Source organism: Podarcis cretensis, assembly GCF_951804945.1.
Source record: "Podarcis cretensis genome assembly, chromosome: 2".
In the NCBI taxonomy this organism is placed as follows: Eukaryota; Metazoa; Chordata; class Lepidosauria; order Squamata; family Lacertidae; genus Podarcis; species Podarcis cretensis.
Genome location: NC_137171.1, coordinates 19,399,338 through 19,418,961, shown reverse-complemented (window position 1 = coordinate 19,418,961; position 19,624 = coordinate 19,399,338). Strand labels below are relative to the sequence as shown.

At 45.0% G+C, this 19,624-nt stretch overlaps 1 protein-coding gene across 4 annotated transcripts in view; it reads right to left on the bottom strand.

Annotated features, from left to right (window-relative positions):
- Positions 1 to 696: 696 nt before the first annotated feature.
- ANKFN1 (ankyrin repeat and fibronectin type III domain containing 1) overlaps positions 697 to 19,624 on the bottom strand; it is a 218,257-nt gene continuing 199,329 nt past the window's right edge. For 2 of the 4 annotated variants that reach the window (XM_079965373.1, XM_079965372.1), the window contains 4 exons: positions 14,796 to 14,962; positions 6,967 to 7,186; positions 4,225 to 4,314; positions 740 to 2,029 (listed from right to left, as the gene is read on the bottom strand). In XM_079965373.1, the coding sequence (XP_079821499.1) occupies positions 1,236 to 2,029; positions 4,225 to 4,314; positions 6,967 to 7,186; positions 14,796 to 14,962 (1,271 nt within the window). In that variant the 3' untranslated portion in view covers positions 740 to 1,235. Of the gene's footprint in view, positions 2,030 to 4,224; positions 4,315 to 6,966; positions 7,187 to 14,795; positions 14,963 to 19,624 lie in introns of all 4 variants that reach the window. The other 2 variants (XM_079965374.1, XM_079965375.1) reach the window with 2 other exon arrangements.

Sequence of the window (19,624 nt, the reverse complement as noted above, 5' to 3'; positions counted from 1 at the left end):
ACCAACTAAGTTAGTTCTAGGTATGAGCTTTCGTGTGCATGCACACTTCTTCAGATACACTGAAACAGAAGTCACCAGACCCTTCTATATAGTGAGAAGGTGGGGAGGGGTATTACTCAGAAGGCTGGTGGGAATGGGTGATTGGCAGATAGCTGTGATGAGCCTGTGATGACATCAGGAATCACAAGACAGAGAAACCAGTAGGAGAACACTTCAATCTCCCAGGACATTCTATACAAGATCTCAAATTAGCTGTTCTATTACAAAGGAATTTCAGAAATAGACTCGAAAGAGAAGCTGCTGAATTGCAACTTATTACCAAACTTAAAACCATGGAGAGACCTGGTCTGAACAAAGACATTGGATTCTTATCTCATTATACATGACAAAGCCATTTTTCACCTTCTCACCCCTTGCTTTTTCCTGTAAGACCTATTGCAGTCGTTAAGAGTCGTCAACAGGCTCATCACAGCTATCTGCCAATCACCCAATCCCACCACCCTTCTGAGTAATACCCCTCCCCACCTTCTCACTATATAGAAGGGTCTGGTGACTTCTGTTTCAGTGTATCTGAAGAAGTGTGCATGCACACGAAAGCTCATACCTAGAACTAACTTAGTTGGTCTTTAAGGTGCTACTGGAAGGATTTTTTTTATTCTGTGGGTATAGGGCAGTATATAAATGTTAATAATAATAATAATAATAATAATAATAATAATAATGTGTGTTTGGCTCACATTGCTGCTGTTCCTCCTCAGGCAGCAAATGGAGCTGTATCCAACATTAACCCTATTCAAAGCAGACCCATTGAAATTAATGGATCTGGCCAACTTAGGCCCGTTAATTTAAGCAGCTCTTCTCTGAGTATAATCGAAAGCCCATTATCTTGGGACATGAATGTTTTTCATTTCCCCGAAAGCCCCTTTTGCACATGGGGAAAAGAAAGCTCATTGGATAACCTTTCTCCCTGCCCTATTAAAAGCACAGAAAAACCCTTAACCATCTGGGGTCAGCCTCCCTGTTTTCAAGATGGTTGCACAGGCATGCATGTTTCCAAGAGACAAACCCATTTTCCATGCTGCACCTCAGAAATGCATGGTAAATCTGAACTGCATCTGGCAAAGACGAGAATGCAAAGGTTGCTTTGAAGCGAGACCTCTCTCTTCCTCCATTTGCAATAATTGCGATCACATCCTGAAGGCAGTACTGAGGGGGAACAGAGCCACTGCACAGCCTTAAAGATCGCTGCTGTATACCTCAGCCGTGTTGGAACTGGACTGATCTTCTGGAACCATTCGCTGGCCTGTGGAAATGTGCAAATCTTCATGTTCCACCGGCCGGCTGCCTAGCGCCCAGGATTTACCATCCTCGCCGGTGCCGTACGACTCCACATATATCCTGCGGATGCTCGGCCTCAGTTCCTGGTATTTGCCTTTCCCTTCTTCCGGGAGGCTCGTAGCGTGAGGTAAGAACGTGCTGCGCGGACAGTCGATGGAGATGCTTATCTGCTCGCTGCCAGAGGTAGGCTCTTGCGAGAACTCCATAGCTCGTGTGAGATGTGGAGTATACAGACCTTCGGAGAGGGAGATGGACTGGCTCTCACTGTGAACCCGCAGCCAGCGATGGTGCCGGCTGAAGTAGCTGGAGTGCTGATGCTTCCCGTGCTTCTTCTTGCCCAAGAAGCTCAGGGGTTGCCTCAAGCTGGCTGACTTTTCCATGCATTTCGGGGAAAGCCCTCCCCCTAGCGACAGGCTTTGCAGGTGCTCTTTGGACTGATCGACGTCAGCCTCCAAGGTATCGCCCCCTCTCAAGTTCTGTTTGGGAGTCAAGCAAGGCTTGATGTCGTGGATCTGGAGAACGTCCGGCGCGCTGCCACTCAGGCAGCTCACGGCCTGGTGGGATATGTCCTGCGAGGACGAATAGACCAAATCCAGTTCCCTCGGGCTCAAAGCATCGCTGGAGTCGTAGTCGCTGTCGGTTGGAAGGAATACTTCCGAGCAGCCTTCTTCATCCGAGTACGGCTGGGAGTCTGCAAACAAGAGGAGGACAACGGATGAGTCACTGGCAGGCTGTACACCCAATACTGTCGTACCTTGGTTTCAGAACAGCTTAGTTCACAAACAACTTGGAATTCGAACGCCGCAAACCCGGAAGTAGGCGTTCTGGTTTGCGGACTTTGCCTCAGCAGCCGAACGTCCAGCGTGGCTTCCGACTGGCTGCAGGATGCTCCTGCAGCCAATTGGAAGCTGCGCGTTGGTTTCTGAACATTTCAGAAGTCGAACGGACTTCCGGAACACATTCTTTTTGAAAACCAAGGTACAACTGTACATACATTAGATGCAGTAATAGGGCAAAATTTGTCAGGAGTGATACTAGCTATTTCTATAATGCTTGTAGTGTGAACAAGGGGGGACATGGGTGGCACTGTGGTCTAAACCACAGAGCCTCTTGGGCTTGCCGATCAGAAGGTCAGCGGTTTGAATCCCCATGACGGGCTGAGCTCCTGTTGCTCTGACTCAGTTCCTGCCAACCTAGGAGTTCAAAAGCATACCAGTGCAAGTAGATAAATAGGTACTACTGTGGCTGGAAGGTAAACGGTGTTTCCATGCACTCTGGTTTCCATCATGGTGTTCTGTTTTGCCAGAAGCGGTTTAGTTATGTTAGCCACATGACTGGGAAAGCTGTCTGTGGACAAATGCTGGCTCCCTCAGCCTGAAAGTGAGATGAGCACCGCAACCCCATAGTCGCCTTTGATTAGACTTAACCGTCCAGGGGTCCTTTACCTTTACCTTTACCTAGTCTGAACAGAAGTCCATATAATTTCTCCTTTGAAATATGACTATGCTGACAAACAGTTGATATGCTTTATTACAGCAGTGCTTTTTTCTGGGGGTACACAGGGGTAGCATACCCCTAAACATTTTGTGAATCTAAGTTTGGCTTCATTGAGGGGCAGTATTTCAATATGAGTAAGAAAATGAGAGTACCCCTAAACATATTTTTTTTAGAGAAAAAAAGCACTGGTATTAAGACAGATCCTATGCTCTAGTTTCCACGAACACTAAGGCAACTAAGTTGATAGCACCTAGTGAACAGCAGTTATGGGTTGGTTGGATTTTGCAGATTTTGCATTTATCAGTCTCTTGCAAATTGGGTTTTCCAAAAAATAATAATCATGCAATTTAAATGGAATTAATTCCTTTTGAAACAATGCATGGATGGGATTTCCTGTGGTGTCACACGATATCGCCTCATGAACTCTAAAAGGGGAGGTGCTTAAGAATTTGATGAGGTGTGCTACCTATCCTATTTTAATAAAAAAAAATTAGGCAGTATTTAATTTCATAGTGGGACCATTGGATTTGGTGTAATTCTGACCTTCCTTTGTCACCCTCTCATTATGTCCATGACACTGCATCCTGGAATTGTATCAACTGTAGGGATCTATTCCAGTGTAGCATTCCACTGGAAAAAAACCTCAGGTCACAATGGTGTAGGGACACTAGCAATGGTATATATCTAATGTAATGGGCTTTGACCAAATCCTAAAACTCTCCTGTAAGAGTATCTGCAGCATAGGACTGTGCTTTAGTTTTTGAAATATTCGCTTAAAAGTGTACACTGCGAATGGGGTAAGTACATGCTTGTAGATACATGTACCATACAGGTATATTTTTTTTGTCATGGAGATGTGATTGGCTGTAGCTTCTTGTTCCTTGTATACTCTGTGGCAAATCCAGGCTTGCTGCAGCATAAATCACCTCAAGTATTTGAACGGCTTCCCCAAAGAAACTTGTGGACTGTTTGTGGAACCGTCAGACCCTAGAGTTTAGATCAGAGATGAACTTTTCTTTACATGAATGTCGACATTGTTACCCTCTCTTTCCCCATAAGTTGGAAATTCACAGCTATCTGACATATTCAGTTTGCTGTGGAGGAGGGATTTCTGAAGATTCTTCTTCCTTTTTGTCATGGAGAAATATTTGGCACAGTACGGAGTTGAGCCTGTACAAACTACAGCAGGAATAGCCAACGGGGTTCCAAATGTTTCGGACTACAACTCCCATAATTCTTGACAACTGCCCATACTGGCTGCAGCTGATGGGTGTTGTAGTCCATTTTGAGGGCACCATGTTGGCTACCCTTGCTGCAGATTCTTGACAACGCAACTTCAAAGGGGTAAGCCAATTAATTAGCTTTCCTTTCTGCTGTCTCCAAACTCACCTCGGATATGTTGCTTCCTGCTGGAACAAGTCTGGGCAAGTCTCTCCTTATGTTCCATATTTGGTTGCCAAGGCATTATCTTGGGTAATCCTTAACTTTTAAGGTAAAAGGGTGATTAGGAGTATATTGATAAGACGATGATTACTAAGGTGGGCTCTTAACTTTCTATCTTTCCTTAAGTATAGCCTACAGAGACAGCCTTCAGGAGTGGAGCTATCTAGGTTGACTTAGCTGCCAACAAGTCTAAAGCACTTGAAATTCAAATTACTGTATTGGCCTGAATAGAAGCTTCACTTTTTCCCTAAATTCCGACCATGAAAAGTTAAAGTGTGGCTTATATTAGTGACCATACGGTATGCAGCCAGGAGCGTGGGGAAGCGGCGGCCACCCTGTGCGTAATTCCCCACCCTCTCCCCCAAGGCCAGAAAGGAGAGAGCGAGGAAGGGAAAAGGCTGCTGACAAGGCTGGTGTGGCTTATATTTGGGCCAATACGGTATGAGCTAAAATGGTGTATTCACAACGGCTAATATCCAGTTTTTGACTTGTTTAGAGTAGACCCATTGAAACTAGCAGGGCATAAGTTAGGCAGCTTGTCCCTGAAAAGAAACTGAAAGGGACAAATTCATCCATTCAGGACAGCAGACACCAATGGACCACCTAGGCCAGGCATTCCCAAACTCAGCCCACCAGCTATTTTGGGACTACAATTCCCATCATCCTTGACCACCGGTCCTGTTAGCTAGGGATGATGGGAGTTGTAGTCCCAAAACAGCTGGAGGGACGAGTTTGGGGATGCCTGACATAGGCTGATGGAGTCATCTTGGAGCCTGAGAGAACATCATTGATGTGGGAAGTCTGTAGTTCTGACTAGATAACCACAAGAGGCAGCAGAGCACAGGTACAAAGGTTCCTTCTTAGTTCTGGCCTTGTTGTTCCTGAGGCTCATCTCTTTATAACCATTTGTGTTCTGGGATCCTTTTCTTCTTCTTCATTACTCTGAGCTCGGCTGCCTGCTGCCTGCTCTTCCAATTAGCCAAAAATCTCTCTTTTCTTTGTAGCATTAGATAATGTACCAAACTCTTTAGTTCAATGATAACCACCTGATGTTAGCAGCCTTGCTTAATTTGATTTTTGTAAAGATGTTGTTCCCTTGCACAAACCATCTGAGTGCAACTGAAGAATGCCAGCTAAACTAAATCACTAGACCCATGCTGCAGAGAAGCATAGCTGTCAACTTTTCCCTTTTCTTGCAAGGAATCCTATTCGGAATAAGGGAATTTCCCTTTTAAAAAAGGGAAACGTTGACAGCTATGCAGAGAAGTCATCTGTCCAAACTGCAAGAGAAGGCCAGAGGAGCAGAGAGGCGATGTGAAGACAGGAGAGGTGTCAAAGGCTGGAAGGAAAATGAACCCACAACCCTCACTCCCATTGATATTTATTTTTTAATTTCTCCATGAACCTTAAGCTCTGAGCTGCAACATACTAGGAGACAAAGCAGAATTCTACTTCGAGGATGAAGAAGGCCAACACCGAGCTGGAAGTCAATAGTTGGCCCTGAGATTACTTAGCCATCTCCACAGGCATCTTGACATCTCTGTGGCAAGTTTTGCACTCCCGACCTGTATCATTTAGCAGACGTCACCATGTGAAAAGTGCCCATCAGTTTCCTCATTCCCCCACATGGAATGGACAATCTCATTGTGTAACGAGCAGCATTTGTGTGAGGGACCCTAAAAAAATGGTACAGCTATGGCTGGTGTTGGTGCGTGATCTACATGACAGGTGTGTGGATTGGATCTCAGTATTCTATCGCTGTGTTTGCAAATGTCTAAAAGCAGGCTTCCTCACTCTGCTTTTAGCCATTTGCCTGTGGCAAATAATAATAATAATAATAATAATAATAATAATAATAATAATAATTTTATTTATATCCTGCCCTCCCCAGCCAAAGCCGGGCTCAGAGCAGCTAATAACAGTAAAATAATACAGCATTCTAAAATCAATTCATTATAAAATCAGTTCAAATCAAATTGATGGCAACCATTGGGCTAGAGTTCTCTGAAGAATTACCAAAGGAGGGGGTCAGGCTGTGCCTTGGCCAAAGGCCTGGTGGAACAGCTCTGCCTTGCAGGCCCTGCGGAAAGATGTCAAGTCCCGCAGGGCCCTAGTCTCTTGTGACAGAGCGTTCCACCAGATCAGAGCCACAGCCGAAAAAGCCCTGGCTCTGGTTGAAGCCAGCCTAACCTCTCTGTGGCCCGGGACCTCCAAGGTGTTTTTGTTTGAAGACCGTAAGGTCCTCCGTGGGACATACCAGGAGAGGCGGTCCCATAAGTACGAGAGTCCTAGGCCGTATAGGGCTTTAAAGGTTTAAACCAGCACCTTAAACCTGATCCTGTACTCCAGCGGGGGCCAGTGCAGCTGGTATAGCACCGGGTGAATGTGATCCCGTGGCGAGGACCCTGTAAGGAGTCTCGCCGCAGCATTCTGCACCCGCTGGAGTTTCTGGGTCAGTCTCAAGGGCAGCCCCACGTAGAGCGAGTTACAATAATCCAATCTGGAGGTGACCGTCGCGTGGATCACAGTGGCTAGGTCAGGGCGAGAGAGGTAAATATAAACACAGGCAACCTTATGGTTCCTAAGTCATAACCTACGATGCCCACATGCTTCTGAGTCAGAAGTGATGGAGAATTGTGCCCTGTTCTTGCCTAGACCGAAGGGGAGTAAAAAAAGCTTTTCCCTTACCGCTCAAGACTTTTCTCTGGTGGGTCTCCATCTCTGGCGAGGGTGGCGGGGATGGAAGACAATCGAGGTGAGACGATGTTGAACTTATCTTCTTTTGGATGGGTTCTTCTGACAGATCCACAATCTTTGCTACCGGCAAGCCGGCAGGCGGCTGTCTGTACCGTGCGTATTGTAGTGCTTCATTGATCCATCTCATTTCACGCCAGATTTCATCGATTTGCTATGTGAAGAAGATGGTGCAGATATATATATATTAAAACAACATTGGGTTTATGTATGACAAGTTTAAATAGATACCTCATTGTTAATTACAAGAGAAGTGTAATGATGACTGGCAGTTCCTATAGCTTTAAAGGGGGTAAGGAAATCTGTCATTGATGTGGTTCAGCCTCCCCTGATCTCTGAGATGAATAGTCTTCTTGTACTCCCAGAATTATTGCTGTGCCTCAGCCATCAATTTTCTGACAGAGGGCGATTTTTGCCAACTTCTTCTGGCAAGAAAGGTACAGCTTTTCTTTCTTGCTGGGACTCGGCAAGAACAATTCCTGATTCTCTAACATTCCTGATTCTTTACTACAGCCATGCCCAGTGTGGCTAGGGCAACCCAGTCAGATGGGTGGGTATAAATAATAAAATTATTGTTGTTGTTACTCATAGAATCATAGGGCTGGAAGGGACCCCAAGGGTCTTCTAATCAAATCTCAGCTAGTCCACCACCTTCTGAGGGAGACCGTTCCACGGTCAAACAGCTCTTCCTGTCAGAAGGTTTTTCTGTACGTTTAGTTGGAATCTCCTTTCTTTTAACTTGAGGCCACTGGTTCGAGTCCTACCCTCTAGAGCAGGAGAAAATAAGCCTGATCCATCTTTCATGCGCAGCCCTTAAATATTTGAAGATGGCTATGATATCTCCTCTCAATCTCCTCTTTTTCAGCTCCTTCGACCATTCCTCATAAGGCTCGGTTTCCAGACCTTTGATCATCTTGGTTGCTTTCCTCTGCACACATTCCAAGCTTGTCAACATCCTTCCTAAATTGTGGTGCCCAGAATTGGACACAGTATTCCAGGTGTGGTCTGACCAAGGCAGAATAGAGTGGTACTATTACTTCCCCTGATCTGGACACTAGACTTCTGTGGACTATACTTCTTATGTCCTCTGCATCAGGGAAAGGGAACCCATGGCTTCTGAGCTGCTGTTAGACTACAACTCCCATCACCCCCAACCATTGGCTCTGCTGGCTAATGTTTATGGGAGTTGTAGTCCAACAATATATGGAGGGCCACAAGTGCCTTACCCCTGCTCTACCTTGTGCTGTCTTTGAAAAGTGCTCATAGGCTGCTACTATGGTAGAACACACAGACCTAGAAGCATGCTTTGCAGGGATAGAACTAATTGTCAGAAGGAAGCAAAATATGGACTATCAATTTTGTTAGGTGCCAAGTCACATTTTTTGGGGGGTGGGGGGTGGGGGGGGGGTAGAAGTGGAGAAGGGAGGGGTAGAGAAAAGATGTGCTTTCCCCCCCTGAAAATCTTTCCTCTCCTTATGAGGTTCCAGAAGGGGTCTCATAAGGGAGAAAGTACATTTGGAACCCATGGAGGGGGATCAATGTATTTGAGGGTTGAACTCTAGTGGGAAAACAGTGGGGTGAGGGAAAGGGTTAAGCATTGTGTTCCCTTTCTATTTTGCTTTCCCTCCCAAAGTGGGAACAAACCAACAAAATATTTCACTGCCTGAACATAGTATATAGGTCAGTGCTTTCCCCCCCCCCTCGAAAAAAAGGTTCCAGTAAGGGAGGGTTCTCATAGCTTGCCAGAACATTAGCTTCCTGGGTTTTAGGAAGGAAGCACAAGGCTCTGATTTTTTTTTGGGGGGGGGGGAGGAGGAAGGTGTTGGTACTGCATACTGGTGCATAACACCAGAAAAAAACCACACTGTGTGAGGTTATGCCTTTTAAAGCCTCAGATACCTGGCCCTATATCCCTTACAGATCAAAATGTAAATGTAAATAAAAAATGTAGTATAAACACCAAGAATTGGGAAACACTGGCCTGCGAGCGCTCCAACTGGAGAACAGCCTTGAATGAACTTTATTACGGTCACAGACCAGGATTAAGAAAAGCATATAGATAAAATAGCAGTTGGGATTTTTGACCGATAATTGTTAGGGCAAATGAGGACAAGGAAACAGGCATAAAACATCCGAATAAAATACAAGATTAAACACAGATAATGGATAGATAAAAAAACTAATAATTAAAACAGATAAGAGCTAAAAACCAACAAAGACACGCAGTTAAAACAGCTGTAAGAGCATAAGAACTAAAAGACTCGCAGATAAAACAACTATAAGGGGCTGCAGAGTAGAAGCCTCTTAAATAGAGGACACTCACAACGTTAAAAACTGCTGTGCAAATATGGTTAAAGCAGATAATAAAACAATATACAACACTAAATTTAGAAACAATGTGAAACAATAAACTGTCTCAGAATCACCCATGGAATAACCCATGGAGCCGTGTATGAGAGCCTGCGCCAACAATTGAAACCCTATCTTTTTAATACCACAGAAAAACGGCCAACTAAACCAAAAACATCAAATAAACCCTGGTTTGATTACAGCTGCTTTGAGGCAAAGAAAGCCCTGCAAAATGCTTACAAAGCTGCCCTGACAGCCAAAAATTCTGTCAGACACCAAGCCTATCTTGCTGTCCATGCCCTAAAAAAAGAGTATAAATACCTAATACTCCACCAAAAGAATGCCTATACCAGAAAATGCTGGCTAGAATTAATTAGTGCGGCAAAAACAAAAGATCAGACACTGTTCTGGAAACTGGTAGCTTCTGGCACCCATAAACAGCCTTGACCAAAGGTGTCATGGGCTTTGAAGACGCTCAAACTCAGGACAAAAGAGAGAAGCGTGCTAAGAGGAAGGCACGCTTGGCAAACCCTCACCGTGATCAACTCCTGCCTGGAAACCTATCTCTCCACTGTGGAAGGACGTGTGGATCCAGAATTGGCCTCCACAGTCACTTACGGACTCACTGGTAAGATCGTGTTTATGGAAGACAATCTTACTCGTCTACGAGTGATCGCCAAACAAGAAGACAGATCACCTCCCCTACAAAGTTCTAACTCAAGAACGAGTAAGACTGTCTTGCAAACGGTACTATCTGTGTATCAGCATCATGGGAACACCACCAAATTGCAACACCAAAGGGAAGAAACCAAGGAGAGATTCTTGGTAGCTGCTCAACCTTTCTGGATTTCCTAACCACTTGGAGCCAAAATCAGAGCACGTATTGGGATATGTGAAGTCCAGAAGACCAGTTGGGAGTGGCCAGAGGGAATGGGTATCCCTACAACTCCATAGTGGGCTGCTTTTTTTCAAGACAGCAGCTGTGTGAATGAACTGGCCCAGTGCTGAGCAAGCATTTGGTTTGGTGATTAATAATATGTGTGTGTGTCTGAGAGATACCGTATTTTTCGCCCTATAGGACGCACCAGCCCATAGGACGCACCTAGGTTTCAGGGGGGGAAATCAAGGGAAAAAATATGATCCCCCCCCCCGCAGCTCTGGGAGCAGTGGACAGCGCTGCTTTCCCCCACCGCCAGCCTCAAAGCCAGGTTGGAGAGTAGCGGGAAGGCGTCGCGCGCCTCCCCGCTGCCCCCCATCCTCTGGGGCTGGCGATGGGGGAAGCGCTGCTTTCCCCCACCGCCAGCCTCAAAGAGCAGACTCTCCTGGCTTCAGCGGAAGCAACGCAAAGCCTCCGGAGCGCAGGCTTTGCGTTGCTATCGCTGAAGCCAAGGAGCCTGCATTCACCCCATAGGACGCACACACATTTCCCCTTCATTTTTGGAGGGGAAAAAGTGCGTCTTATAGGGCAAAAAATACGGTAAATCATGGGGAGCTGCCATCCTGTTTTGATGGGCATATTATTCACAGTAACTTCTCCCAAGCCTGTTTGATTGTTACCCAGTCTGACCCAATATATTTAATGAAGCTTAAGTATGGACCCTTGTTTCTGTCACCGACACAGCTCTAAAGGAACATTATGCTAATAGCCCAGTCATACGAGCCATGCTTCTCGCAGAGTGCCTGACACATTACTGTACATATAAATTATAACTTAATTGCCATTTCAGCTCCAGATATTCAGCTTAGCTTGGGTCAATCCTGAAATACCCCTTTTCTCGCTGCCCAACAGCCTGTTTCAGACACAACATACCTTATCTACGGCATATAATTTTTTACTTTCTGGTTTCTCTCCAGCTCCCATTTCAGAACAGCTTTTATGGACTCCCTTTGCTCTTTACAATGTTTGGTTTGTGTCGTGACTTCAGCACTGTCTCAGATCTAGGATCATACAAATGCTCTTGTGGTTTTGCGGTCGCCGCTGAAGATTGCGGTATGCACTGGGCCAAAAGTCCCTCCCTCCCCTCTATAGGTGGAATACAGCTGGTTTTAGTTTGGGAAGGAACCTGACAAGTCTAATACACTGTCACAATAATTCGGTACAAAACACTGTGGTTTGAAAGGCTCTGCTACATTTTCATCCATTACGAACAATCACGAAAGCTACAGCTTGAGTCACTGTCTTCTCTAAGAAGTGCTAGGCTGAGGCCACAACAGACCCCTTTGTTTGAATCCTTAATATTTTCTATTTCATTTTTTAAAAAATTCTCAATGTCCCTATAAATCATGCTTTGCGAGAATTGTGACTCCTAACCTTCTACGGTACATACGCTCTCTCATTTTGTAATGATTGCGGGCACTTTTGGCCCGGGATTTGGTGTTTTTGTTTTGGTACAGTGGTGCCTCGCAAGACGAAATTAATCCGTTCCGTGAGGCTCTTCGTATAGCGGTTTTTTCGTCTTGTGAAGCAAGTCCATTGACAGCTTAGCGGATTAGCGCTATTAGCGGTTTAGTGGCTTTTAGCGGATCAGCTGATAAGCGGCTTAGCGCCTAGGAAAAGGGGGAAAAGGGGGGGAACCCGCAGGAACTCGCAAGACATTTCGTCTTGCGAAGCAAGCCCATAGGGAAATTCGTTTTGCGAAGCGCCTCCAAAACAGAAAACGCTTTCATCTAGCGGGTTTTCCGTCTTGCGAGGCGTTCGTCTTGCGGGGCACCACTGTATTTTGGAGCAATAACAAATTTATGCACAGCCAGCTGTTCACCTCTCTTATGTGCTGCTATGTTTTCTGAAATCGGGAGGAAAAATGGTGGCTGGCAACCATGAAGAAGAAGAAGAAGAAGAAGAGTTTGGATTTGATATCCCGCCTTTCACTCCCTTTAAGGAGTCTCAAAGCGGCTAACATTCTCCTTTCCCTTCCTCCCCCACAACAAACACTCTGTGAGGTGAGTGGGGCTGAGAGACTTCAGAGAAGTGTGACTGGCCCAAGGTCTCCCAGCAGCTGCATGTGGAGAAGCGGGGAATAGAACCCGGTTCACCAGATTACGAGTCTACCGCTCTTAACCACTACACCACACTGGCTCATGAAATGAGTCTGTGGGACTGTAAACCTACTGGGATAGTTCAGGTTCATGGTTAGAGGGGGACTACATACCTGTTGAAATGAGGATGTTACTGGTGATGATTTGTGAACATGTGGATTTGGTATAATCAGATCCACATATACAAATTAAAAATGATGAAGCCTTATGCTGAAGGTACGTGTGAGAGGTGGGCCAATGTTCAGCATCTGCACCCAAGATTTGCTCTTTTTGAAGTATTAACTTCAGCACTAAAAACGTAAGTGAATGAATTAATGAATAAGGAAGGACTCAAAAATTGGGACAGGGCATAAAATTAGGCACAGCTGTCTCGGCTACTAGAAGCATCTGCTAATATAAATTATACAAGAAACCAAAAAAAAAAAAATCAAAAGGCTGGAAAATGGCGGTGAGATGTACAGTACCACTTGGGTTCAAAAGGCCTAGGTTTTGTATCCTGAACTCTGCTGAACTCTATTCCAGGAGTGGAATACTTGTGTCTCATCAGATGCTGTTGGCCTCCAACTCCCATCATCTTGGACCACTGCCCATGCTGGCTTGGGATGATGGGAAATGGAGTTCAGCTATGTCTGGAGGACTGTAAGTTCTTTGCCTTCTCCTTCAGTCCCAGAATTCTCTCCATTCTAATGGTAAACATAGAGAAATATGGCAAAATTCAGAAGGATATTAGGAACCTAGAAAGTTCTGGTGAATTCTAGGCATGTCTACTCAGAAGTTAGCCTCATTGAGTTCAATGGGGCTTACTCCCAGGAAAATGGGATTGCAGTCAAGGCGTGGGATCATGTCCACGGGGTCATCCATACGTACAGCATTATACTGCTGCTAGAGTTTCTAGTCATAATTCGGTGATCCTCATGTAAACCCTACAGTCGTAGAAACTGCCTAAATTTCACCAGTATTGTTCCAACAGGCCTTTATAGGAACTGATTGGAAAAGGCTAGTGTTGTGATGTTCTGTCTTGTTATTATATGTATTTTTACTAGCTCTTTTTATTATGTTCAGTTTAATTAGTGTTTAGCTGCTTTTAAATGACTTATCCTTTCTACGTTTCGAGCTTGTTCTATTATATCTGTAAGCTGCACTGAGTCCCGGTCTGGGAAGACAGCAGGATGCAAATAAACAAAGTGAAATAAAATAAATAAATAAACAAATAAACAAATAAACAAACAAACCATAGCCAGAGTAATTCAGTACACACTACCCCCATATGATTCAGTGATTGAATTAGCAGCATTTCAGTTTGTGCTATTGTACTGGGAACTAGGCACTAGGTAAGGTTTGCAAATCGAACTAAATTTCCCCTGCCTTCCACCAATTAACAAGGGTTGTAACGAACCGAGAAGATCTCTGCCTAAGCTGCTACTGAACTGAATGGAAGCCATCTAAGAGCAAAGGACTGGCCCATTTTAAGGGTGCTGGGGGACAGTGGCGTAGCATCGGGGGGCCACAGGGGCAGTTGCCCCGGGTGCAAAATTGTTAGGGGCATGGAATGTCAACACCCAGTGCTGCCTCAGTGCAGCTGTGGGCTTCCGTTGCTGGGCTCTCTTGAAAACAGCTTCTCCATGCGAACCAGAAAGTGACTTCTCCAGACAATGGAATGACACTTCTTTCCTTAACTCTGCAGCTGCGATCTCCTGGATGATGTGGACACCATTAGGCAGCTGAATGCGCATGCGTTCTCTGTCCGTTTCCCTCCCTCCTGCTCTGTGTGGCTCCGGGCACTGGCAACCCACGCTACACCACTGCTGGGGGAGGACAGCTTCCTGGCGAACGGTGCTCCATACCTGATCTGTTTGCCTCCCACCCCACCACCTTCATGGGTCCCCCAAATCTCTTGCCTAACCCAGCTGCTGCTTCACATCACCTCACGGTAGGGCCGCCTCTGTCAAAAGAAACAGTTGTTGGCGGGGTGTGCATGTTTCATTGCAGACTGACAGTCGGAGTGGTTGTGGGGCCTTGTGACATTAAGAGAAGAAAGGCTACGACCCAGCCTAAATTGAGTTTTTTCTTTTGCTCATATTAGAGAGGTAGGGGTGGGAAATGGGATTTATAACCCAAACTGACACGCTTCTCTGCAACACTCCAGTATAACTGTCATATGATTTTATCCATGAAATTTCTCTCAGAAAGCAAGCAAGGGGAAAGCGGGGTGGGGTGGGAGGGAAGAGCTGCAGAGTGGCTATTTCATAAAACCCAAATTGTATTTTGACACTAAACGTCTTTATGCTGTGCCTTTGCCCAACAATTCTCCATTTAGGTTCCAAATTACAGCCCCTGCTAGAAATCACCTTTGACTAGTCGGAAAAACAGACGGTTACCTGTGTGTAATCTAGGACTTGCTGGTGTCTTTGTTTAGCTGCAGCGACTTCACTGTCTGAAATTGCTTCCCTTAGGGATTGCTGGGTGCTCAGAAAATCTAGCTCTATGACAGCGGAAAGGCGGCAATACAGACTAATAAATTTCTCCTTGTAACTGCAAAAATGAACTGTGGAGACAACAAAGCACAGAAGCAAGTGTGTTAGAAAGACACACAGACACAGAGGCAGCTCTCAAAAGCCCTACCTTTCTGAGGATCTTGAAAGAAATAATTGTCATTGCTTGTGTTTATCCCAGAAAACAAGTGTTTTATATATCTATATCTATATTTAAAAGGTTATAATTCCAGAGGAGCAGCAGCGAAAGCTACAGAGAGTCTCGTGGTACCTTGAAGTTTAAAAGATCTAATAGTGGACTAAGCTTTCATGGACCTGGTGCTTCAGCAGAGTGCCATTCCGTGGCATATTGTTCCTGGTTAAGGTATTTATGGTCAGTCCAGTGGATTTGGGCATATGACAGTGAAGACTTGGTCCACAACCTTTCCAATAATTTCTTGTCCATTTACCTGGGGATGCTGACCAAGTCTATTTTGTCTGTCCCTGTAACACACTGAGAAGTTGATGGGGTGGTGGTGGTGGAAATCTAGAGCTCCCCCAAACCCCAGAATAGCTACAATCACATTCCAAAATAAACACATCCTTGCACATGAGCAAAGACTGCATAACAATGGAGCTGGCCCTCAGTCCTATGGTAGGGTCGTGGGCAGATGGTTCTTCATTTGTGCCTTTTTTAAAAAATGGAAGTGACTAGGATTGACCAGGGATCTTCTGCATGCAAAGCACATGACCCCTTCTCTTTATAACCGCAAGTATTTTTAGACATTTCATGTAGATAATGATCTAATGATGCCTGGACATTCTGAGTGCATGTTGGCCAAAGTATTGCTCTCTCTATTGTTGACATGCTATCTATCCATCATCTATCTATCTATCTATCTATCTATCTATCTATCTATCATCTATCTATCTATCTATCTATCTATCTATCTATCTATCATCTATCTAATCTATCTATCTATCTATCTATCTATCTATCTATCATCATGTATCTATCATGCATCTATCTATCATCTATCATCTATCATCCATCTATCAATCAGTCATCTATCTATCATCTATCTATCTGTCTGTCTATCTATCTATCTATCTATCATCTATCTATGTCTATCATCTATCATCTATCATCTATCATCTATCATCTATCATCTATCTATCTATCTATCTATCTATCATCTATCTAATCTATCTATCTATCTATCTATCTATCATCTATCATCATGTATCTATCATGCATCTATCTATCATCTATCATCTATCATCTATCATCCATCTATCAATCAATCAATCAATCAATCAATCATCTATCTATTATCTATCTATCATCTGTCTATCTATCTATCTATCATCTATCTATGTCTATCATCTATCATTTATCATCTATCATCTATCTTCTATCTTCTATCTATATCTATCTATCTATCATCTATCTATCTATCTATCTATCTATCTATCTATCTATCTATCTACCTACCTACCTATCATCTATCTATCTATCTATCTATCTATCTATCTATCTATCTATCTATCATCTATCTATCATCTATCTATCATCTGTCTTTGGCTGTGTTAAATTTGTGCTTCTCTTGTGGGCTGTAACTTCTCCTCCAAAGATACACCTCTTTCCCAGGAAAATCATGGTAGCATTTGAAACAGATGTGTGGAAGTGTGGCACTATGAAGCCTCACTCCTGCAAGTGCTCCTTTAAGGCAGGGATGGAAAACTTTTTTTTTACCCCTGTGGAAAGCACGTGGTGGCAGCGGCGGGTGGGTGGTCAGAAGCTGCTTGGTGCGTTGGAAGGAGCGTGGCTCACATGGGGAGAAAGTATGCAGAGATGACTTTTGCTCTGCAAGCCACCCTCCATATCCCCATTGCAGGAGAGGGCAAATTCAGTAACATTTTGTAGTGGCTTTGGCACCCTGAGTGGGTCTGAGGGTTGCATATGACCAACAAGCAGCTGGTTAGCCACATGTGCTTGAAGGGGACCAAAGGTGCCAACCTGTGCCGGTGTCATCACATGTGTGCCATCACATTGCAACATCATGAGCAGCCAGGGTCTCCTTCCACAGCAGGAGGAGGATTAAGAATGGCCATGAAAACCATGCAGTGCTTGGCTCCATGTTCAGCTCCTCTGCCCTCTGTTTGTTTGAAACATTGGGGGCAGCCCTCCAACAAATTACTGAGGAGTCTCAACATAGCTCGGCCCCCACGAGATGGCACCCCTGAAAGTGACAGCACATTTTCAGGTAGAGTGGTAGAGTGATCACCAGGTCTCATTGATGATGACCTGTATTTTCCCGTCTTAAGAACAGAGGAGAGACCGCTGGATGAGGCCAATGGCCCTTCAACATCCTGTTCTCACTGTGGCTGACCAGATGCCTGTGGGAAACTCATGAGCAGGATATGAGCACAAGAACTCTGTCCCTTACTGTGGCTTCCAGCAATCAGTCTTGAGAAGCATTGCCACTTCCAGCCATGCAAGCAGAGCAGAGCTGCACTGGCATCCTCAACATTCTCACAGTTAAAAGAAGAGCCCGTTCTTCAGAATTTGGTTTGTGGTTTTTTTAAACTGCCCCCCCCTTGCATTCTGCCTGATGAAGAGTTCGAAAATATGCAGACTTTCATTACATCTACAGAAGCTGGCCCAATTAAAAATATCACCTTACCTATAATACTTGCCGATCGGAAGGTCGGCAGTTCGAATCCACTCAACAGAGTGAGCTCCCGTAGCTCTGTCCCAGCTCCTGCCAACCCATCAGTTCAAAAGCACACCAGTGCAAGTAGATAAATAGGTACCACTGTGACGGGAAGGTAAATGGTGTTTCTGTGCGCTCTGGTTTCCGTCACGGTGTCCTGTTGCACCAGAAGCGGTTTAGTCATGCTGGCCACATGATCTGGAAAGCTGCCTGTGGACAAACGCCGGCTCCCTCGGCCTGAAAGCGAGATGAGCGCCGCAACCCCATAGTCGCCTTTGACTGGACTTAACCATCCAGGGGTCCTTTACCTTTACCTAGTTTGGTATACCTTTCTGAAAGAAAGGATTTTGAATTCTGAATTCCCCCCACCCCTCATGGAACTGAAAAAGAAAGCCCAAGAATTGAATCAGAAGGACTTCCAGCCCCTCCTTCTTGTCCATGCTGCTTTTACCAGGTGTATATTCTTTCCCATGTAGGCAATCAAATTTTCTCTTAGCACATCACTAGTCGAACAGTATCCCTGTCTTCACAGAATAATGCAAGGGTGTGTGTGTGTAATGCTAAGTTGGTTGCACAGAGGAAATAGCTGCATTTGCATGCCTCAAAAGTGACTTTTTGCATCATTTTTCCTTCCAGGCAATCAATACTGCAGTTGGATGGCTTATCAATGCTTTTGCAGGGAATGGGTTTATTTTTGCAGGAGCCATTGGCACTAGTTTTGCACTGCATGCTCATTCCCCGTGTTATCCAATTTTCACAGCATGCTGCAATGGCAGCAACGTATATGAATGACTTTTTAAAAGGTGAACATGGAGGAAAACAGGGCAATCTGTGGGGATTATTAGCCTTATTAGGCAAATATGTAAATCGCGTGATAAGAGAAAGGGCTCAGTTGCATCAGAACTGCAGTTCTGGAAGGAGCAGCAGGGAACTTTACCATTCCATCAGTGAAAGGATTTCTGCTTGTCTGACAGGACGTCCTCCCTCTCGCCCCCATGTACATGTCCCCAAGTCTGTCTCAGATGGTTGGGAGAACCCCTAGAAGAGAATTAAGGGGTGCATGTGGACAGGGAAAGGCAGAGAACATTCCATTTCACAAGCAGAAATCCCTACAATGATGGAAAGTTTGTCATAGTTGCAACCAGGGTCACCAACACGCTCTGCTTATGAACTTCAACAAGACACCTGTCTGGCCAGATCTCTAACTCAGTGTGCGCAGTACTTTAACACTGATCCCTAACCCAAGGTGGCAATGCATGGAAAAACCGATGAATGCCCTCAATAATTGTTACTAATCTTACTGCCATATTCCGAGTGAACCCACTGAAATCAATGGACTTAAATGATTTAAATCAATTAATTTCAATGGTTCTGTTCTGAGTATGAAATCGGCTATGGCCCACAGAAATGCAATTAACTACCCTCACATTTCCTTGTTGCATTGTTTCAAAAGCCTGCCAAGCCTATTTGACCAGAGATGGTGCGTAAAACCAACAAAGAGGTGCGTGCTCTGGTTATCTTCTGCTTGGACTACTGCAATGTGCTCTACGTGGGACTACCTTTGAAGGTGACCCAGAAACTACAACTAATCCAGAATGTGGCAGCTAGACTGGTGGCTGGGAGTGGCTGCCGAGACCACATAACACCAGTCCTGGAAGACCTACATTGGCTCCCAGTACATTTCTGAGCACAATTCGAAGTGTTGGTGCTGACCTTTCAAGCCCTAAACAGCCTCGGCCCAGTATACCTGAAGGAGCATCTCCACCCCCATCGCCCAGTCCAGACACTGAGGTCCAGCACTGAGGGCCTTCTGGTGGTTCCCTTACTGCGAGAAGCAAAGTTACAGGGAACCAGGCAGGGGGCCTTCTCAGTAGTGGCGCCCGCCCTGTGGAACGCCCTCCCATCAGATGTCAAGGAAATAAGCAACTACTGTACAGTGGTACCTCGGTTTAAGAACTGTCCTGTTTAAGAACGATTTGGTTTATGGACTCTGCAAAACTGGAAACAGTGTCCCAGTTT